The sequence below is a fragment of the Alexandromys fortis genome, unplaced genomic scaffold (genome assembly GCF_014885135.2).
Source record: "Alexandromys fortis isolate MF-2015 unplaced genomic scaffold, M_Fortis_MF-2015_v1.1 scaffold_78, whole genome shotgun sequence".
NCBI classification, from domain to species: Eukaryota; Metazoa; Chordata; class Mammalia; order Rodentia; family Cricetidae; genus Alexandromys; species Alexandromys fortis.
This window is the reverse complement of record NW_026067977.1, coordinates 2076392-2094359: the sequence shown is the minus strand read 5'-3', so window position 1 is coordinate 2094359 and position 17968 is coordinate 2076392. Positions and strand designations below refer to the sequence as shown.

The 17968-nt window shown below is 48.0% G+C and overlaps 1 protein-coding gene across 2 annotated transcripts in view; it reads left to right on the top strand.

The window, feature by feature from the left end:
- Positions 1-14582, top strand: part of Ptgfrn (prostaglandin F2 receptor inhibitor) — a 70155-nt gene extending 55573 nt beyond the window's left edge. For both annotated transcript variants that reach the window (XM_050157542.1, XM_050157541.1), the window contains 3 exons: positions 4581-4688; positions 9061-9366; positions 11269-14582. In XM_050157542.1, the coding sequence (XP_050013499.1) occupies positions 4581-4688; positions 9061-9366; positions 11269-11435 (581 nt within the window). In that variant the 3' untranslated portion in view covers positions 11436-14582. The remainder of the gene's footprint in view (positions 1-4580; positions 4689-9060; positions 9367-11268) is intronic.
- Positions 14583-17968: the final 3386 nt, after the last annotated feature.

Here is a 17968-nt window from a genome sequence, read left to right as displayed (position 1 = left end):
CTGGAACTTCAGTCTTTGAGGAACATAGAGGAGAGAAAGCACGTAGCTTGTTGAAGTGGATAGGTCAGAAAGGGAGCCTGAATCCATTCGTTTCGTGGCTTCCAGCTGGAGGACTATATGTGGTGACCGCAGTTCTGGGTCCCGCCTCTCATGAGTGTTTCCACCCTGGCATGACCCTCAGCCTTACTGCTCCCTTAAGTCGTGGATTGGATACACTTCCTGTAATAGGCGTCACCAGAGTTACTGTGGTGCTGTGTATTGGCGACTCTGCCAAGTTTCTGACAACAGTTATTCCTGATATTTACCTACTCAGAAATGACTTTATCCTTAGCAACTAGAATAGCATCGTGTCGTAAGGCAGAAAAGCCCACGTTTCTGGGCTGTATGGCTGCAAGGTGGATGTTCTCAAGTGGAAATATTTCACACTTATGTGTGACTCACCAGGCCCTGGCACACCTTCTGTGTGTATGTCTTTCAGTAGGAAGATGGCTTTTAAAGCTTCAAATCCCCAGTCTCAGTTAGATGATCCCTGTGAAGAGCTGTCTTCTGTTAATGTTAGAATAACAGTTCTCACTGGTCCACCCTGCATGCTAGTTAGGGAGTTTTAGGTTTTGGGTTTTCTGTTTTGCTTTGTTTTGTGTTTTAGTTAGGAATTTTTGAATGTATACATTTATACTAATTTACAAAAAAAAAATCTGTCATTAACTGAATCAATATAACAAATGCGAGATGCTTTATTAGATTATTATTATTGGGGGCAGAGAGATGGCTCAGTGTTTAAAAGCACATGACTATGCTGGGACCCTAGTATGGTTCCCAGCACCCATGTTGAGCACCCTATACCCTCCTGTAACTCCAGCTCCAGGGAACCAATACCCTTTTTGACTTTTCCTGGGCAGTTGCAGTCATGTGCACACACCTAAACAAATAATTAAAAATAAAATGTATCTTTTTAGCCAGGCGGTGGTCATGCATCCCTTTAATCCCAGCACTCAGGAGGCAGAGCCAGGCAGATCTCTGTGAGTTTGAGGCTAGCCTGGTCTACAAGAGCTAGTTCCAGGACAACTAGGGCTGTTACACAGAGAAACCCTGTCTCAAGAAACCAAAAAGACAAAAAAAAATAGATAAAAAATAAAATGTATCTTTTTTAAAAAGAAATTGTTAAATCATTCACATTTGTTTATAGGTAAATCAGAATCCACCCGTCTCTGCCTAAGGAGTTCTGAGATTGAAGGCCTGAGCCTCCACACTTGGCCTTGTTGGGTGTTTTTGTCATGAAAAGCACTTATCCACTATCAAATGATTACCCCCTCCCATGTCTGTGTTTGTTGAGATGATTACATGATCTTGTCCTTTTTTGTACGTTTCTGTCTTACTCTCTGCTATAGTCAATTCTGTCTTATTTTACATTTGTTATTTGATCATTCTTTCATTTATGTGGAGGAGGTAGATATAAAATCCCTCATATATATTTCTGGGTTAGGGATGGATATTGGGTCTATTAATTCTTTAAATCTCAGTATAGCAGCTAGTAATCTCTTTATTTCCAGGTTGAATAGATCGCCTAAAAACTATATTGTCTGTGGAATTGTCACAGGTTGTCCCCATCTTTAATTAGAAGTTGCCACCTGTTTGACCAGCCCAATACTAGAGCCCCAGATAAACAGCTGAATTGATCATGAAGAGCCTTCACTTCTACCTATCAGCACTCTGCCTTGAGACCCCATTCCAAAGAAGGCCTCCCTGGCTTCACCATCCTGTCACCCCATCCCCAGCCTTGGTCTTTTGTTAGTAGGGTCTGAGTTTCCCAGGGGAAATCTACTAGATCATGGCTCTTACTGACCCAGGTATCAGGGTTGAAATGAGATTTAAGCGTGATGATGCGGGCATTATTCTTTTAAAAGAGTAGTGATTTTTTTTTTCTTTTTAGTATAGAAATGTGTAAATAGAGGGAAAGCGCTAAGTTAAGAGCCCTGGGCACTCTTCCTGAGGACCTGGGATCAATTCCTAGTGCCCACATTGCAGTTCACAACTGTGTGCATATATATAACTCCAGTCCTGGGGATCTGACGCCCTTTTCTGGCCTCCATGGGAATAACACATGTGGTACACAGGCAAAACGGGCATACACTTAGGATAAAAATAATGATTAAAAATTTAAAATAGATCCATATTACAGAAAGTAGAGCAATCACACCCCCACTCTCACCCTGCCCTACGAAACACTAATTTAGGTTGTTCATCTTTCTAGAACTTTCCTCTGGTGTTATCTTCGTGACTTGGAAAGCTTGGCTATAGATAAAATTCTATGACCCACTTTCTTCCCCTTTAGTGTAAGATGATCATTTGTCCTGTTCCAATAAGTGCTAGGTAGACACTGGCCCAGGGGCTGCAGAGAGGAGCATCACTTAGCCATGACCCTACGGCTGGAGGAGCAGATGGGTTGCAGTGTTTGCTTGCACAGAGATGCTGCCCTTCAGGCCTTTTTCTGGTGGGGATGGACCGTGGTTGTGTCATTGTTTGTATTTAAAAGTTTAGTGGTCCCTATACGCTTAGCTGACTGGGAATCCAGGGACCCCTAGCGACTCTGGCTGCTCACTGAATTCTCAAGTCATAGTCTGTGGTCTGCAGAGTTAGCTAGACAAATTCCCTCACAAAACAGCATTGCCACAAAAACTGACCATAATAAAAATATTTCGAAATACCCCACTATTCCGGGATAATGACCATATTAACATCGAGCTATTGATTTCATCAGAAGGAAATCCACTCCTCTGAGTTGTTTGCCACAATGAAGGCCTTCTTCCCCAGCCGTGTCTGCATTGTGAGACAGAGCACAGACCCTCTCACAAGCCCTCCCTTGGTTCCCACGGCAGCCACCAGTAGGGGAATGGGAGTTATGACTTGTGACCCAGAAGGCATTTGGGGTTTTCTTTGGAAATATAAAGAAAAGTGACATTTGTTCAAATTAGGTAAGTCTTCATTGTTTCAAATAAGAAAAATACATAAATCAATTGAGCATTTCAGTGTTTGGTCACTTGGGGTTTTCTTAGAAGGGGCCTGAATACTTTCAAAGAAAGCCCTTAGCAGAGTGGTTTATTACAATCAAGTTTCTTATCTACGGGAAAAGTATAACCTCCTTGTTCACCATGGCCACTGACACCCTGAATCAACAGAAACAACGTTCTCAGTCATTTTCACGTAACCGGTTCAGAGCAGTAAGGCTGGCCCTGAACTCCACACAGCCGTGGGCAGAGCGGGGGGCAGAGCGGGGGGCAGAGCGGGGGCCAGGGCTGAGGCATCTGGAGGAGATGATGTCCCCTGAGCCTGCTATCCTGCCATGTTCTCAGCCCCTCTGGAGTTTAGTCCCTGGGTCTCCCTAACACACCTATCTCTGTATCCACCCTTTCTTTACCCTTCTCCTGGGACTACACGGATTATTCATATCCTTAGTGCTAGGAAAGCAATCTCATGACTTCTTATTAGCCATCAAACTGAAGTGAAAATCCAGCCAGAGTCATTTCAGCTCATTGCCTCATGGCGGTGTGACCTTTCATACACTCTCCTGAGCTAGTAGGTTTTTTATGGATGCTTTAAAACACACTTTGGGGTCCATTTTCCTTTCCAGTAACCTGAACAAGGAAACAGTAATGTCCCTATTCCTCAAGTAAGCTCTACCTCAGCTTCCCAGGCCGTCTGTCTATGCTCTGCTGAAAATCCAAATAGGGTCCCACAGCACTGATATTCTAGAACATTCTTTCAGTTTTTCTTATTCCTAGATTTTAGAAGGTGGAATAATAAAGTTAAGCGTTAAGCTGTTGGGATCAATTTGACTTGAGCTATGAAATGCCCTTAATCTAAGAGGAATCAGAGATGGGTTCAAAGTAATCATTAGGCTGCTGTATTCTTGTGGGGAGGGGTAAGACAAAGCCTCTCTCAGTGGAGGCTGAGATATAGTTTTAGTTTTGCAGCAAGTTGACCCAGAAGTATATGCACCCTGCCTACCCCAACTTGGTTGGACTTTTAGGATGCTCCACGCTGTCTGTTTCTCCTAAAATTCTAACATTCTCTCAGTGCCCCTCCCTATATTTTATGTAAACATTGCCATTGTTGGGGGCTGGTCTGTCTCCTAACTGGGTTTCAGCCCTTTAACTCTGGGGGTCTTTGTCCCCATCAGTACTGCAGAACATGCTAAGACCAGTAACACAGCTGGGACCAAAAGAGTTGGGTCGCTGACCCCTGACCCTCTGGTCTCTCACCCTCCCTGACTATTTTGGACTTCACTGAACCCGGAACCCGCCTAAGCTTCCCAGGTGGGAGGTGAGTGTATTCCACCAAAGGAAACTGTGGTCATCAGGCAGAGAAGGTCAGTTCAGATTCGTCCAGACCGAGTTCAGTTAGGTGTGCCCAATGCAAGTGTCTCTGGATAGAGAAAGGAGATCTTCGAATATCTGCTTTACGATTTCCCCAGACCAGTTCCCAGGAAAGCGAACCACGTTTAGATGCTATTGGAACTTCAGGAATGGAATTTGAACTTGTGTGAAAGAGACTAATGCCACGTAAACGCCACTCTCTTCCAGGTCCCATATTTAATGTCTCTGTGCATTCGGACACGCCATCAGTCACCCGGGGAGAGCTCATCCAGCTCTTCTGTATTGTCACTCTGGAAGGAGCCGTGCTGGATCCAGGTACCTCCCTCCATTCTTCCCCCTCCTCCAGTTGCTTTTGGTCAATGTTTGTCTCGTCATTCTCACTGTCTCTCAGGTGTAGGGATGAGTGTTTGAACTGTCTGTTGATCTCTACTTGTCTTTCTTAGGTAGGTAGGAAACACCATGACCCAAAAGCAAGTTGGGGAGGAAAGGGTTTATTTGGCTTACACTTCCACATTGTAGTTTCTCATGGAAGGAAGGCAGGGTGGGACTTCAAACAGAGCAGGAGCCATGGAGGGGTGCTGCTTACTGGCTTGTTCCTCATGGCTTGCTCAGCCTGCTTTCTTATAGAGCCTAGGGATGGCACCACCCCCAGCAGACTGGGCCCTCCCCCATCAATCACTAATTAAGAACATGCCTCACAGCTGTATCTTATGGAGGCATTTTCTCAGTAGGGGTTCCTTCCTCTCAGATAACTCTGTGTCAAGCTGACAAAGACTAGCCAGGACCCACTGGCTTGGTTCTGTGAGGCCATGTACCTGCTGTGAGGTTTGAAAACACTTGGGGGGGTAGGGGCAATCAGTAGATCTCTTCCTGGTTTCCTGTGACCTAGTTAGAGACCGGCTCACAGGGCCCTCCTCCTCCTATATATCATTCATTCATTGTTTCGGAGCGCCTTCCGTACACAAGAGCAGCTGTAGATGCTGGGAACAGAGCAGTGAACGTGTTCAAGGCCTGCCCCAGAGAGCCTAGTTAAGGACACCCATGAAGAAATACAGACCAGAGGGAAAATGACAGCATTTAGGACTTGTAGGATAGCTTTGTAATGCTCCTTCTCCCATCGCACTGGAGATGGAATCTTGCGCAATGTCCCCAGCTCCATGAACCTCTTGAGAGAAAAGACTAACCTTGTCAACAGATGCCTCAGAACTGTGGGCCCATCCCTCACACAGTTTCTGCTTGGTGCATTCATCAGCCAGGCGACGTCCTTTGCTTAGGTTCTTCTGGTTTTGAAGGAGGATTAGAGGCATTAGGGTGTTGGCCGTGTTGCTGAGCACAACTGTGCCCAGCTTTGCCTTTTCTCAAAGGTTCTGTGCAGAGCCTAGCTTGCCGAGGCCTGCCTTTATCCCTTACACCCGATGTGACCCCGACACTGTCTCGCTCCACCCCATTCCTAACTGCTTTAGAGCAGTCAAATTGTCTGAGTTCTCGTGTGTTTCTGTGTGTATACCCTTGGAGGTATGGAAGGGGGCAGGCAGGCAGGTTTTGTTCTCTGAAGGGGTAGGGTTGATACACGGGGGATGGTGGCCCATGCAGGGCTCACCAGTATCTGGAGGTCATCAGCTGGGTAGCCACCACCGTCAGGATGAATGCTGGCTCCTTCAGGACTATTGTTCAAACGTTCAGGTGGCTACCAGCTCGTGATCTGCATAGGCTTCCTAGGAAGGACCCAGTAGGAAGTAGTTTTGTCTCTGCGGGTCAGATAGTCACAGCAGCTCAGCTCTGCCTCAGACACAGGCCAGCAGCAGTGCTGGGGGGGGGGGGGGCAATACGAGCAAACAAGCGTAACTGAGGAGCAGGAAATCTATTCATCAGGACAAGGTAGGCTCCATCTGACCTGCAGGCATGGTTTCCTGACGGTACCAATGTTTGTTCTCCAGTGTTGATAAGCTTTAGAGGTGGGAGAAAGGAGTGTGTAGAAGGAGAGGGAAAGAAAGAGCCCTCCCATCCCCACCACACAGCCATGCACATCCAGGGCTGCTGTGCTTCTTCCTGGGGGTGAAGCCTGAGGAGACTGGGCTCTGAGCAAGTGGGCAGCCACTACTGTGCTGAAGCCGGGGAGTGGGAAGACACAAAGGTACCTGTGGAAGCGGAAAGGAAGGCAAAGGTAGAAAAGATTGCCCGGGAAAGGCCAGCAAAACCCCTTTAAAAGTTTGCATAGAGCAATGCTGTTTCAGAGCTCGTCTATGGTATATTCAGAAATCCCCCCCCCCAATGTTCCTTCTCAGCTAATTAATAGGTCGCCGGTTGCACCTTTCACGAAATGCTCATTTCTCCAGTGTAATTGCAAAAGCTATAGGTAGCTGTTCCAAGCTGTTCCAGAACTTTGCGCTCTTGGTCTGTGTGGGTGGAAGATTCTGAATAATTAAACACAAATTGTAATTTCTTTTTTTCTTTTTTTCCCCCTTTTTTCATTCATGCTATGGGCTCTGAGAGGGAAATCTCTGTGGGAAAGTTGCATAAGTGGGCCAAGAGCCAAGGCACTCCTGTACCCCACGGCAGGGCAGCCAGGAGCAGCCAAGCGTGGGTGGCGCCATGGTCAGACTCTGAAGCAAAACCGAGGCCAGTGTGAGTCATGGGGGGGTTTCTCCAGAGTGTGCTCTGAGCCCCAGCAACTGAGCTAATGGTACTTGGAGCTGAGGGTCTTCAAGGAGCTGGGTTTTCATATCCTTGGTGCTCAGTCATCGTCCAGAGGCTGAGTGGCTGGAGTTAATGGTGGCTTGGAGCCTCTGTGAGGCCTTTCTAGCAAATAAGGTGGCTCTAGAGAGGTACAATTCAAGAGTGTCAGCGTCTAGTACCTGCACCAGTGTGTGCGGTGAGAGGAGGTGGCTCAGCACGGCAGCTGTCCACTTGAGGGACCCACATCCTTGACAACAGGTAGACAGCCCAGGCCCTTCCGCCTAGCTGCATCTACTTGTCAAGCCACATATAGTGATAAGGGCCGTCACTTTAGTAAGCACTCACTGTGGTCCAGGCATGGTTTTGCAGTATTTGCCCATGCTGTTAGTAGCATTTTTTGGTTTATTTTTTATATGTATGTCTGTACACAAGTGTGTGTGTGTGTGTGTGTGTGTCTGTCTGTCTGTCTGTCTGTCTGTCTATGGAGGCCAGAAGAGAGTGTCAAATTCCCTTGGAGTTGGAGTGGCAAGCAGTTGTGAGCCACCTGATGTAGGTATTGGGAACTGAACCCGGGTCCTCTACAAGAGCAGTAAGTGCTCTTAACTGCTGAGCTATCTTTCTAGACCCCTATCAATTGTACTTTACAGACGAAGAAGCTAAGTTGCAGTTAACTAACATGGCTTGTTCGGGTCATGTGGCCAGTAGGTACTGGGTTCTAGCCCAGGTTAGCTCTCCCTGCCATCCTATGGTTCACAGTGGGGAATGAAGTAATGGGACGATCTCTAGCCTTGTCTTAGTAGCCACTCTAGGCTTGCGCATGGCAGCAGAGTTTCCGTGGGTAGGAAAGCCCACTGTGCCCTGGCACTGAGTGGAAATCGCAGCCCTCACCCCAATCCTGCCAAGCTGGTGTCAGAGACTTACACGCTGCAAACTGTTTGTGCTGAAGTATACATGGTGGGGGAGGGATGATCTGCCTCTGTGGTGAGCTGAGGAGTCACCATTTGGACATGTTAGGAAACCCCTGCTCTTAGTTCTGCCCATTCTATCTTACACGGGTCTGGATAACACTGTCTGCCTTATGATGTGTTTTCCAATATTATTGGTACACTTTCACTGAATGGATGAGTGTTAGTTTTTGTTGTTGTTCAGCGAAAACTGACATAAAAAGTCCCGGTCCAGGGGTGTAGTGTAGTTTGCCAGCAGAGTGTTTGCCCAGCGCAGCCCTTGGTTCAATACTCAGTGGGTTTTTTGGTGTTTGTTTGTTTGAAAAAGGAATTTTGCCAAGCAGATTTAAGATGTAATTGTGTGTGTGACCCACAGTCCTCACAGCTGGTGTTGGTTGGCACTGTCAAGGGGGGGTCTGGGTGAGCATGCGACCTCAGTTTCCACATTCTCTGTGCCACCCCCATCTTAGTTCACTGAGGCTGTTAGAACTCTCAGTTTCACAGAGTTCTCATGATCCACCAGCTCTACTCTCGGGGACTATTAACTCTGTTCAATTTTCTCAGCTTGATTTTTTTTTCCCCTCTTGTTCTGAGTTTAAACACTTTTGCAAGGGGAAAAAGAAGGGAGGAAAAACCAAAGTGAACAATCCAATTCAAATTGTCTACAGCTTTAAGTTGGGTACATTTTGTTTTAAATGTACAATTTGTTCTTTCAACCCTACGGTCTTTCCAGTCTCTGGTTCTTCTCCTTGAAGAGCCCAGGAACCCTGCACATCATGCCTAGACTGACACACAGGACTGTCTGTTCGTGGGGACAAAGTGACCTCTGCTCTTCTTCCCATGGTTCCTTGTGGTGGTCATGTTGGACACTTTGTCATAGGCTCACACACTACTTCCTGTGGCTGTGTGGCCTTGCCACAGGGGTGACTGTGACAGTTCGTCATCACAGGCTGCCTGAGGCTTCGTGTAGAACAGACCCATCCTGGAATAAGGGTCACAGGCATAGGGAGTGTGTCCATCACTTCTGCTCATACACTGACCTCGGTGCTTTGCTTGGTGACCCACAGACGACATGGCCTTCGACGTATCCTGGTTTGCAGTACACTCCTTTGGTTTGGACAAAGCTCCCGTCCTTCTGTCCTCCCTGGACCGGAAGGGAGTCGTGACTACAGGCCAAAGGGACTGGAAGAGTACTCTCAGCCTGGAGCGAGTGAGCGTGCTGGAATTCTTGCTGCAAGTGCATGGCGCTGAGGACCAGGACTTTGGCAATTACTACTGTTCTGTGACTCCATGGGTGAGGTCACCAACAGGTTCCTGGCAGAGGGAGGCTGAGATCCACTCCAGGCCTATCTTTATAACTGTGAAGATGGATGGTGAGCTCCCTCGCCCAGTGGCTGAATTATCTCCTTCTTGCGTTTTGCTATAGCTCATAGAATCCAGGTTTCCATAGTTTGGTGCAGCTTGTTTTTCATCTAGGGCCTTGCTTGGGCCAAAGCAATTTTGCTTGTTGCAAGCTTTGCAGTCCGGGCCTGGTGACACCCCTGGGAAAGGATTGTGGGAGCCTTGGCCTTCTGTGGTCTATGGAAACCCGTTTCACTGGATCCTAAGGTTGGCATGGCTTCTGCCATGTGGGGGCAGAGAGGCCTCCAGGGGAGGTGTAGATTAAAGACAGCCTACCCTTGCCCACCTGCTGCTTTTACTTTTGGAGTTGTGATCTCATGTGGCTCAAATTCACTGTCTAGCCCAGGACTGGCCTCTAACTCCTGATCTTTCCACTTGAGCCTCCCATCACATATTGTTTTACTTCTAGAAAAAGAAAGGCTCCCCCAGAGCCACTAGCGCAGAGTGTGGACCTCTTGGAACCCCAAGGTGGAAGAGTGTCTCTTAGCTTTTCTGACCCATACCAACTTCACCCCATCCAGACCAATCAAACCAATCAGATCTCTGCCCCTTGAGCACCTCAGAGCTGAACACTTGTCCCTTTATTCCCAAGAAACGTATCTGCCCTGTGAAAGCTTCAGAAGGTTATGTACGCCATTTGGAACAACTCCATGAGAGAATTGATTCCAGATGCTCCGAGGGCCAGGAGAAGCCTGGACCAAGAGTGGGTTTCCCTAGCAGCAATTGGTTTGAGGAGAGGGGCCTTCCCACTCCAACTCCTCCAGGTCACTGAGTCTTTCTGTTGAGTGACCTTTCCTGGGATGTCCACTTCTAGTCACCACTGACGAAAGCAATGACTAAGCAAAGAAACAGTGTCACCCAAGTCCGTTTGGTGACTCCGTGACTATTAGTGTTACAGGAGTATGGGCAGCATACAGGCAGCTGTACCACTGAAGAAGAATCATGTCCCATCCCCACCACACACACACCAGTAATTACCAACCACTTCTGTATTGGAGTAGAGGGCCTCATGAGCCGCTCCTCCACTCTCCCCAAAAGGGGAGCGTTAGTAAACCTGTCTAATAGAAGCCCAATGCAGGTAAACAGAGACAGTCTGACTTGAAGATGGTGACAGCCATGCCCTACCGGGAGGACAGAGTACTACGATACTTTCTGGTCCACATCCTGAAAAAAATGGTGACATTAGTCTCCCATGGGGGCTGTTATGAAAATTAGATCGTTCCAAACATTAAGGACCTGAGTGGAGGCAGCATCTACACAAAATGTTGGTGCTTGCTGGGAGGGAAGATGGCGCTCCTGGGGTGGGATCTAAACTCCTGTCATCTCTGCCTCATTTGCATCTAAACCCCGCTTGAAGTAACTCCATATGAAAATCCAGATTTACCAAACAAGGAAGGGAGTGATTATTCACTTTGCTCGATAATTTACTATAGTGTTACTTAAAATAGCATCCTTAGTACACTTCAGTTATTCGATGCATAGAATTGATTTATTCAGGTTTTTTTTTCCTTTAAGGATACATCTGCTGCTCAATGTGTGGTGCCCTTATACTGACTTTTAAAATCAATCTCCTGCCAAAACCCTAAAAGGAAGTTGACATTCAAAGGCATCAAGTAAAATCTCTTTACTGTGCCCCCCCACACACACATGCCCAGCTCTGAAGAGCTGAGTGGGGGCATGGGCTCATTTCTTCAATATAGCTGGACTACTCCTTTCTGAATCCTGTGCCAGGTACAGGATCTGAGGTGCTCTGGTCTCTGCAGAGACCCGATGAGTAGGGGTGGAGGACACAGATAGGGTGTGTGGGGGGAACCAGGGCTCCCTAGCACCCTCCCTCTCAGCACTAACCCTTTCTCTTTCTCTCTTGTGTCCAGTGTTGAATGCCTTCAAGTACCCGCTGCTGATCGGCGTGGGCCTGTCCACAGTCATCGGACTCCTGTCCTGCCTCATCGGGTACTGCAGTTCCCACTGGTGCTGTAAGAAGGAGGTGCGGGAGACGCGTCGGGAGCGCCGCCGGCTCATGTCCATGGAGATGGATTAAGCAGCGGAGATGGAGGGACAGAGGAACAGTGTAGGAATGGCGGGGGTGAGAAGAGGACCAGTAATACTTTACAACCAAGCGTGTTACACTAAAACCAGTCCTCTCTAATCTCAGGTGGGACTTGGCGCTCTCTCTTTTCTGCATGTCAAGTTCTGAGCGCGGACATGTTTACCAGCACACGACTCTTCTTCCCACGGCACTTTCTGATACGTAACAATCGAGTGTGTGTTTCCCCAGCTGCAGCTTTTCAACGGTTAACCCTGGTCTAATTAGTTTCCTCCTAGCGGCTTCTCAACCCTCTCATTTGTGTGTGTTGATCGCTTTTGATTTGAGGGATTGTGGTGAAGGCTGAAGGTGTTCAGAGTTGGTCATCGCAGGTGAGCAGGTACCTGCCCACCTGAGAGCTAGCATCCGGATGCAAGGGGCTGGCATCTGTAGAGTTGCTCCCTGCTGCTCTCCATGCTGGCCCAGAGCTGATAAAGACCTGCACCAAAGGCAAGCTGTGGTTTTGACTACCCTGCCCAGTCCCCATTTTCAAGAGTTTAAACTGTATTAGAACCTAAACTCAGCGTCTGTGACTTCTTGATTCCTATGCCTTTGTGCTTTCCCCCCCCTTCTCCACCCTCTTCTGTTTTCGGGTTTGTTTCTGTGAGAGTGAGGAAACGGCAGCCCTGGAGTCTAGAATCTGGCTTTCCACCAAGCACCTTATCTTGCCACCTTAGCCTTAAGAATGAGTATGAAGAAAAATCCACTGCCACCTCTGTTCAGGGCAGAAGGTCTGCGAGCAAGAGGACACTGGGGGCAAGGAAAGGAATAGATGCTCTCTCTCCCTCACAGCTCAGGGGCCACTGCGCTCCAGAGTCCCCAGGGGAGGGGAGGAGCTGAGGGCATCGAAGTTACACAGCTGAGCCAGGTGCCCTGTCCCTTCATGAGAGGCACTGTCGCTGGTCACCACAGGACCTGCTTGGGAGCCACAGTATGCCACACCCTTCACTTGCCTCGTGAGCTCCTTCACACAAAAGCAGATTGCTGCCTGCAATACTGACTGACTGCAAGGAATCAGAAATTGCTTAGAGCAAGTGTGTGTTTTCTGTGACCTTTTCAGTCCTTGAAGTCCTTTGAAGATCCCTGCAGGGGGTAGTGGAGAGGGGTATATTTTGAGGATGTTTGCCTTCCTATTAGGAATATGAAGGGAACCCAGCAATTTACTGTCATGTGAATGGCCTGTAAAATCAGGTTGAGAGCAGCTGGCTCTGCTTGACTGGGCACAGCAGGAATTAGGACATCAGGCGGACACACCTTCCAGGTCTCCATCAGGGCCTCAGCCACCCAGGCTCAGCCTAGCACAGCACTGGGCACCCACAAGCCTCCCCTGGGTACCAAGGCTCACTGCCAACTGATGCCCTCGCTTGTCCCTCTGGCTTTGAAGGATTTGACACTGTTGTCTTCCAAAGGGGGGAAAGATTCCTCCGATTTGAGCAATAAAGTAATATAAATAGTTGGCCATTCACGTGCAGCTCTTTGTCACCATGGGCCAGGATGAGCTGAGCCCCTCTCCATGTGGCCCACGGTGGCTTTTGTGTTCACCATCCAGTTTCCTCTGCTTGTTTTGCCCACCTGGGGACTGCTCTACTCCTGTGCTGAGATTCTGAGCTGGTGGGTCCATACTGGTCCAGCCCAGGTAGATCCAAGTGTAGAAGAGGTAACAAAAAGAGACAGCAGTTGCAGCCCATGCAACAAGAGAGGCCAGAGGAAGAGGGGGGTCTTGACAGATACGGGCGTTTCTATATGTCACTTCCTTAACTGCTAGATCAGAGGTGGGGTACAGGTGACTATACAAACAGGAATTAGGGGAGTAGAGCCAGGTACTTTAGTTACAGCCTTTGAGTCCTGCAGTTACTGAAGAAGACTCAGGGTCATTGTCGTGCGGTCCTCCTTAGGAGAAGGACTTAGCCTTGGGTGAGTCAGGCCCTGGGTGCACATAGAGCCGCTGGTGGGCCAGAGCAGGCACCCGATGGTGAGACAGAGGAGTGTTCAGGCCTGCCTTCCCCTTTCTCAACTGATGTTGAGATTTGAACCTGAGTGGCTGAGGCCCTGGCCTTCATGCCCAAATCCCCAAACTGCTTAGGGCTGGGAGAGGAGCCAGAAGCCCCAGGACCTTAGTTTTTTTGGGGACTATCAGCGTTCTGGGATGTGAGTCTTTTAAGTGTGGTCAAACACTCTTGATGTACCAAATAGGGTTCCCCCTGAAGTGTTCTTCCTGAGCCCCGCCCACTCCCCTTAAGTACTGGTGTGACGGAAGGGAAGGCTGAGCCAGGCCTTGGCAAATGAAATTGCACTTCTTAAAGAGAAACTTTATAGAAGGTTGGGTTTTTTTCCCCCTCGTTGCAAAAATTCCCCCTCCTGCCCCCGAAAGAGCCTGAGCTCCATTCAGATCGAAGCCTAGAAATTACTTCAAAGTGTTTACTTTATGATGTTTACACACACGATTCACTTTTTAAAAAAAAAAAAAAAGAATAAGAAAAATGCAAACTCTGGCTTTTTAACAACTTTTCAGATTTTTCCTGCATGGGATCTGCTGGCACCCTGACTCACCAGCTGGATCAAATCCTCATTGAGAAATGTCCCGATGTGTGTCTCCTCCCCTCCCCCCAGCCCACAGGGCTCCCTCCTGCCCAGACCTCTGTCTGTTTCTCTGGGGGCTTTTGCCTCCTGCTTTGCAGACCACCTGCAGCCATGATTTTGTTACGGCACCTGTGAGCCAAAGACTGCACCTTTGGAGCAGGAACACTAAGCAATACTACACGACTCGCTACTTTCGGGGGAATTTTTTTTATTTTTATTTTTTTTTTTGACAACAGGAAGAAGGGAACTAGGGTTTAGGTGAGTTCTCCTCTGCTGTGTGACCATATTCTCAGTGACACACATGTGTGCAGCTCACTAGGAGAACAAGGTTGGGTTTCTTTTCTAGTGTACTACACGAGAATCTGCAGACTTTTCCGTAGACAAAGAGGTCTTGTGTATTTTCGTCCATATCCAATGTTATACAAACTAATTGTGTTGTTTTATACTGTGGCCACAAATATTATGCAATGCACCATTGGTTTTGTTTTTTATTTCATTAAAGGACGTTTAATTTAAATTGAAGTTGTGTGTGGAAGTTGATACTGGCTTCTGTGGGCCTCTCCTTTCACCGGTAGGAGGAATTGTGGCCGATTCCAGGTGCAACGGCAGCATCTTCAGCTCTCTTCAAGTCCTGTAAAAGCACTGTCAGGCTAGGGAGGTGGTTCAGGCAGTAAAGTCCTGGCCTTGCAGGCACGGGGACTGGAACACAATCCTCTGGACGCATGGGGGTCCTGGGGTGGGGACTGGAGAAATGGCTCCATGGTTAAGAGCACTAGTTGCTCTTACAGAGGATCCTGGTTCAATTCTCGCACCCACATGGTGGCTTCAGCCATCTGTAACTTCAGTTCTAGAGGATCTGATGCCCTCTTTGGCTTTCTGTGGGCACCATGTAGCATGTGGTGCATATGCACATATGCAAGCAAAGCACACATAGACATTAAAGACTAAGATCTAAAATATGTGTGAAGCGGGGTATGGTAGCACACACGTCTGGTACTAAGTAAGCGGCAGGGATGGGTAGTTTCCTACCAGTGAGAGACAATGCCTCAAAAACAAAACAAAATGTGGACAAAAGTAGAGCTTGTTCTGCCCTCCACGTGTACACACAAGACATACACACACAGACAGCGGTGTGTATTCTGACCTCCAATGAAACAGCTGCATTCCGGGGAGAGTCCATTAGAGTTCTCTATAGGAACATAACATATAAAATGAATAAACACACACATAAAAGGGATTTATTAGACTAGCTTACAGGTCGTGCATGTCCAGCTAGCCAGCAATGGCTGTCTACAAGCAGAAGGTCCAGGTAATTGTTCAGTCTATGAAGCTGGGTGTCCTAGGTGGTCTTCAGTGTATGCCAGAATCCCAAAGAAGTTGGCTCTGCTGCCAGTGATGGAATGGACTTGGAAACAAGAGTAAGCTTCCTTCCTTCCTGTCCTTTGTCCAGGTTGGGCCAGAAGCTGTGGCCCCAATTAAAGGTGGCTCTTTCTACTTCAAAAATTCCAGATTAGAGTTGGGTCTTCCCATTTCAAATGATTTAATTATAAAACCCGTCCTTCACAGGGGTTTTAGTCCCAGAAGTAGTCAAGTTGGCAACCAAGAATAGCCATCACATCCGTGATAAGGTTCCCAGCAAGCAGAAAGGTGTAGGGTGAGATCCTCTTGCTTGTCCCCCCTTCCCCCTCCCTCCTGCTCAATTCCCATGACCTTTAGCAGTCTCTCTTTCAGGAACGAGAAGTTGGAAACCATCTGTCTCTGCAGAGGAGGAAACACATTCTCTAACCAGACAGACTGTAACAGGTGGTTTTTCTGACTCACTTTGGGGTTCCAGCTCTGCAACATAAGAACCACACTGTTCCCCAGCAGATCTGGGCAGGAGCAGGCACCTGCAGCCCCTCCTGCATTGTTCCAGCTCTGCAAGCACCCGCAGCCCACCTCCCGGGCTGACATTCCTCTAGGCCTTGCTTTGTACCCTGTGTTTCTGTGTCCCGTTTAGTAACCACCTCACGTGAGTTACTCAGACGGAGCGTATGTTGCTCACATCCTGCGGTTCAATGATCTGCTGTCAAAATGGCCTGTCATTACATTCTCTCCAGTCCAAACCCTGCTACAGGCGGAGCCTGGCTTGGGCAACTCTACTGTTACTGAAATGGTTCCTTCTCAATGTCAAAAGCAAAACAAACTTTCTCACACACCTGCTGCCACGTGCTCAGGCACTGCTGAGGCTGGCCACCTGCCATGGGCCTGCCCCTGGGCCTTTTCTCACAGGTTGCTGCAGAAATCTGTCTAACTTGACCTTCTCCAGGCTCCAGGGATGCAGCTCTTCCCTGGTCTAAGAGGCTGCCTGACAGATGTTCTGGTAGTCTGATGGTGTACCATGAAGATGGGAGCATTCACTATGGCCATTACTCAGTCCCACACTGCGATTCTTAGGATGTGCCCTGCATTGGGACAGTCCCCACACTGATGTGGTCTCATCTTCAGGTCACCCTGAGGAGCTCCAGCACAGGTCCTTAAATGGCAGTCACTCTTCTCCCTGTAACTGCAGGGCAGTGCTCATGGGACACTAGAGGGATAGCTGTGTGGTGATTTGGATATGGCAGGGCCACCACGCCGGCAGCGGCTGCCACTGAGAAGATGGTTGTACCCACAGATGGCATCGGAGGACACATAGTTGGGATTTGGTAGCTATTTCTTGGGTATGACATCAGAAACATGAGTAGCAAAATCAAAAGTGGACAAATGAAACCATACCAAAATTTTAAATGCTGTGCAAAGGAGAAAATGTTTACACATCATATATGTGATACAGGATTAATAGTTAAACTGTGTAGAAATTTGATTATTGGCTGGGTGGTGGTGGCACATGCCTTTAATCCCAGCACTTGGGAAACAGAGGCAGGCAGATCTCTGTGAGTTCAAGGCTAGCCTGATCTACAAAGCAGATGGCGGGACAGGCTCCAAAGCTACACAGAGAAACCCTGTCTTGAAAAAAAAAAAAACACACAAATGGAAAAGAAAAATTTGATTATTAAAGTTAAAAATAGGACAAGGAGTTGCGTAGAAGACTCTAAAGAACACATCCAAATGAGAAGATACCTGGTCTCATTGCCCATCAGGCACCAGGAGATGCCACATGGTGTGTGTTAGGATGCCCGCTCTTGTGCAAGAAGGCAGAAGCTGAAGAGATGATTCAGTGGCTAAGAGCACTTGCTGCTCATGCAGAGGACCCAGTCTCTAACACTCACATTGGGTGGCTCACAACTGCCTATAACTTCATCTCCAGAGGACCCAATACCTTCTTCTGACCTCCAAGAGTACTTGTGTGTGTGTGTCTGTGTGTGCTTTTGCACACACAGACACACACACAATGTAAGTAAATGAAAAAAAGATACAGAAAAGTTGGAATAAGCTGTGTTGGTGTTGATGTGAAGTACAGCCATTATGCAAAGTAGTATGGAGGTTCTTCAAGAGATTAAAAATAGACCTGCCAGATGATTTAGCAATCCCACTTCTGGGACTCTGTCCTAAAGAAAATATGTTCTTCAAGCCATGTCTCCAAGAGACACATATGCTCATGATCTTCACAGTAGCCAAGAGGTAGAAACAACTTAAATGTCTGTCAGCAGATGAACGAGTAAACAAAACGGAATATTGTTTAGCCTTTAAAAAGAAGATCTTGGGGCTGGGGATATTGCTGAGGTGGCAAAGTACCATACAGGCTTGAGTTTCTGACCACGGACACCATGGAGAAGCTGGGCATGGCAGCACATGCCTGTAATCTCGGCACTGGGAGGGCAGTGCCAAGAGGTTCCCTGGGATTCTCTGGCCAGCCAACCCCGCTGAATCAGCCCAGCTCCACTGTAAATGAGAGACCTTGCCCCAAACAATAAGTCGGAGAGTGA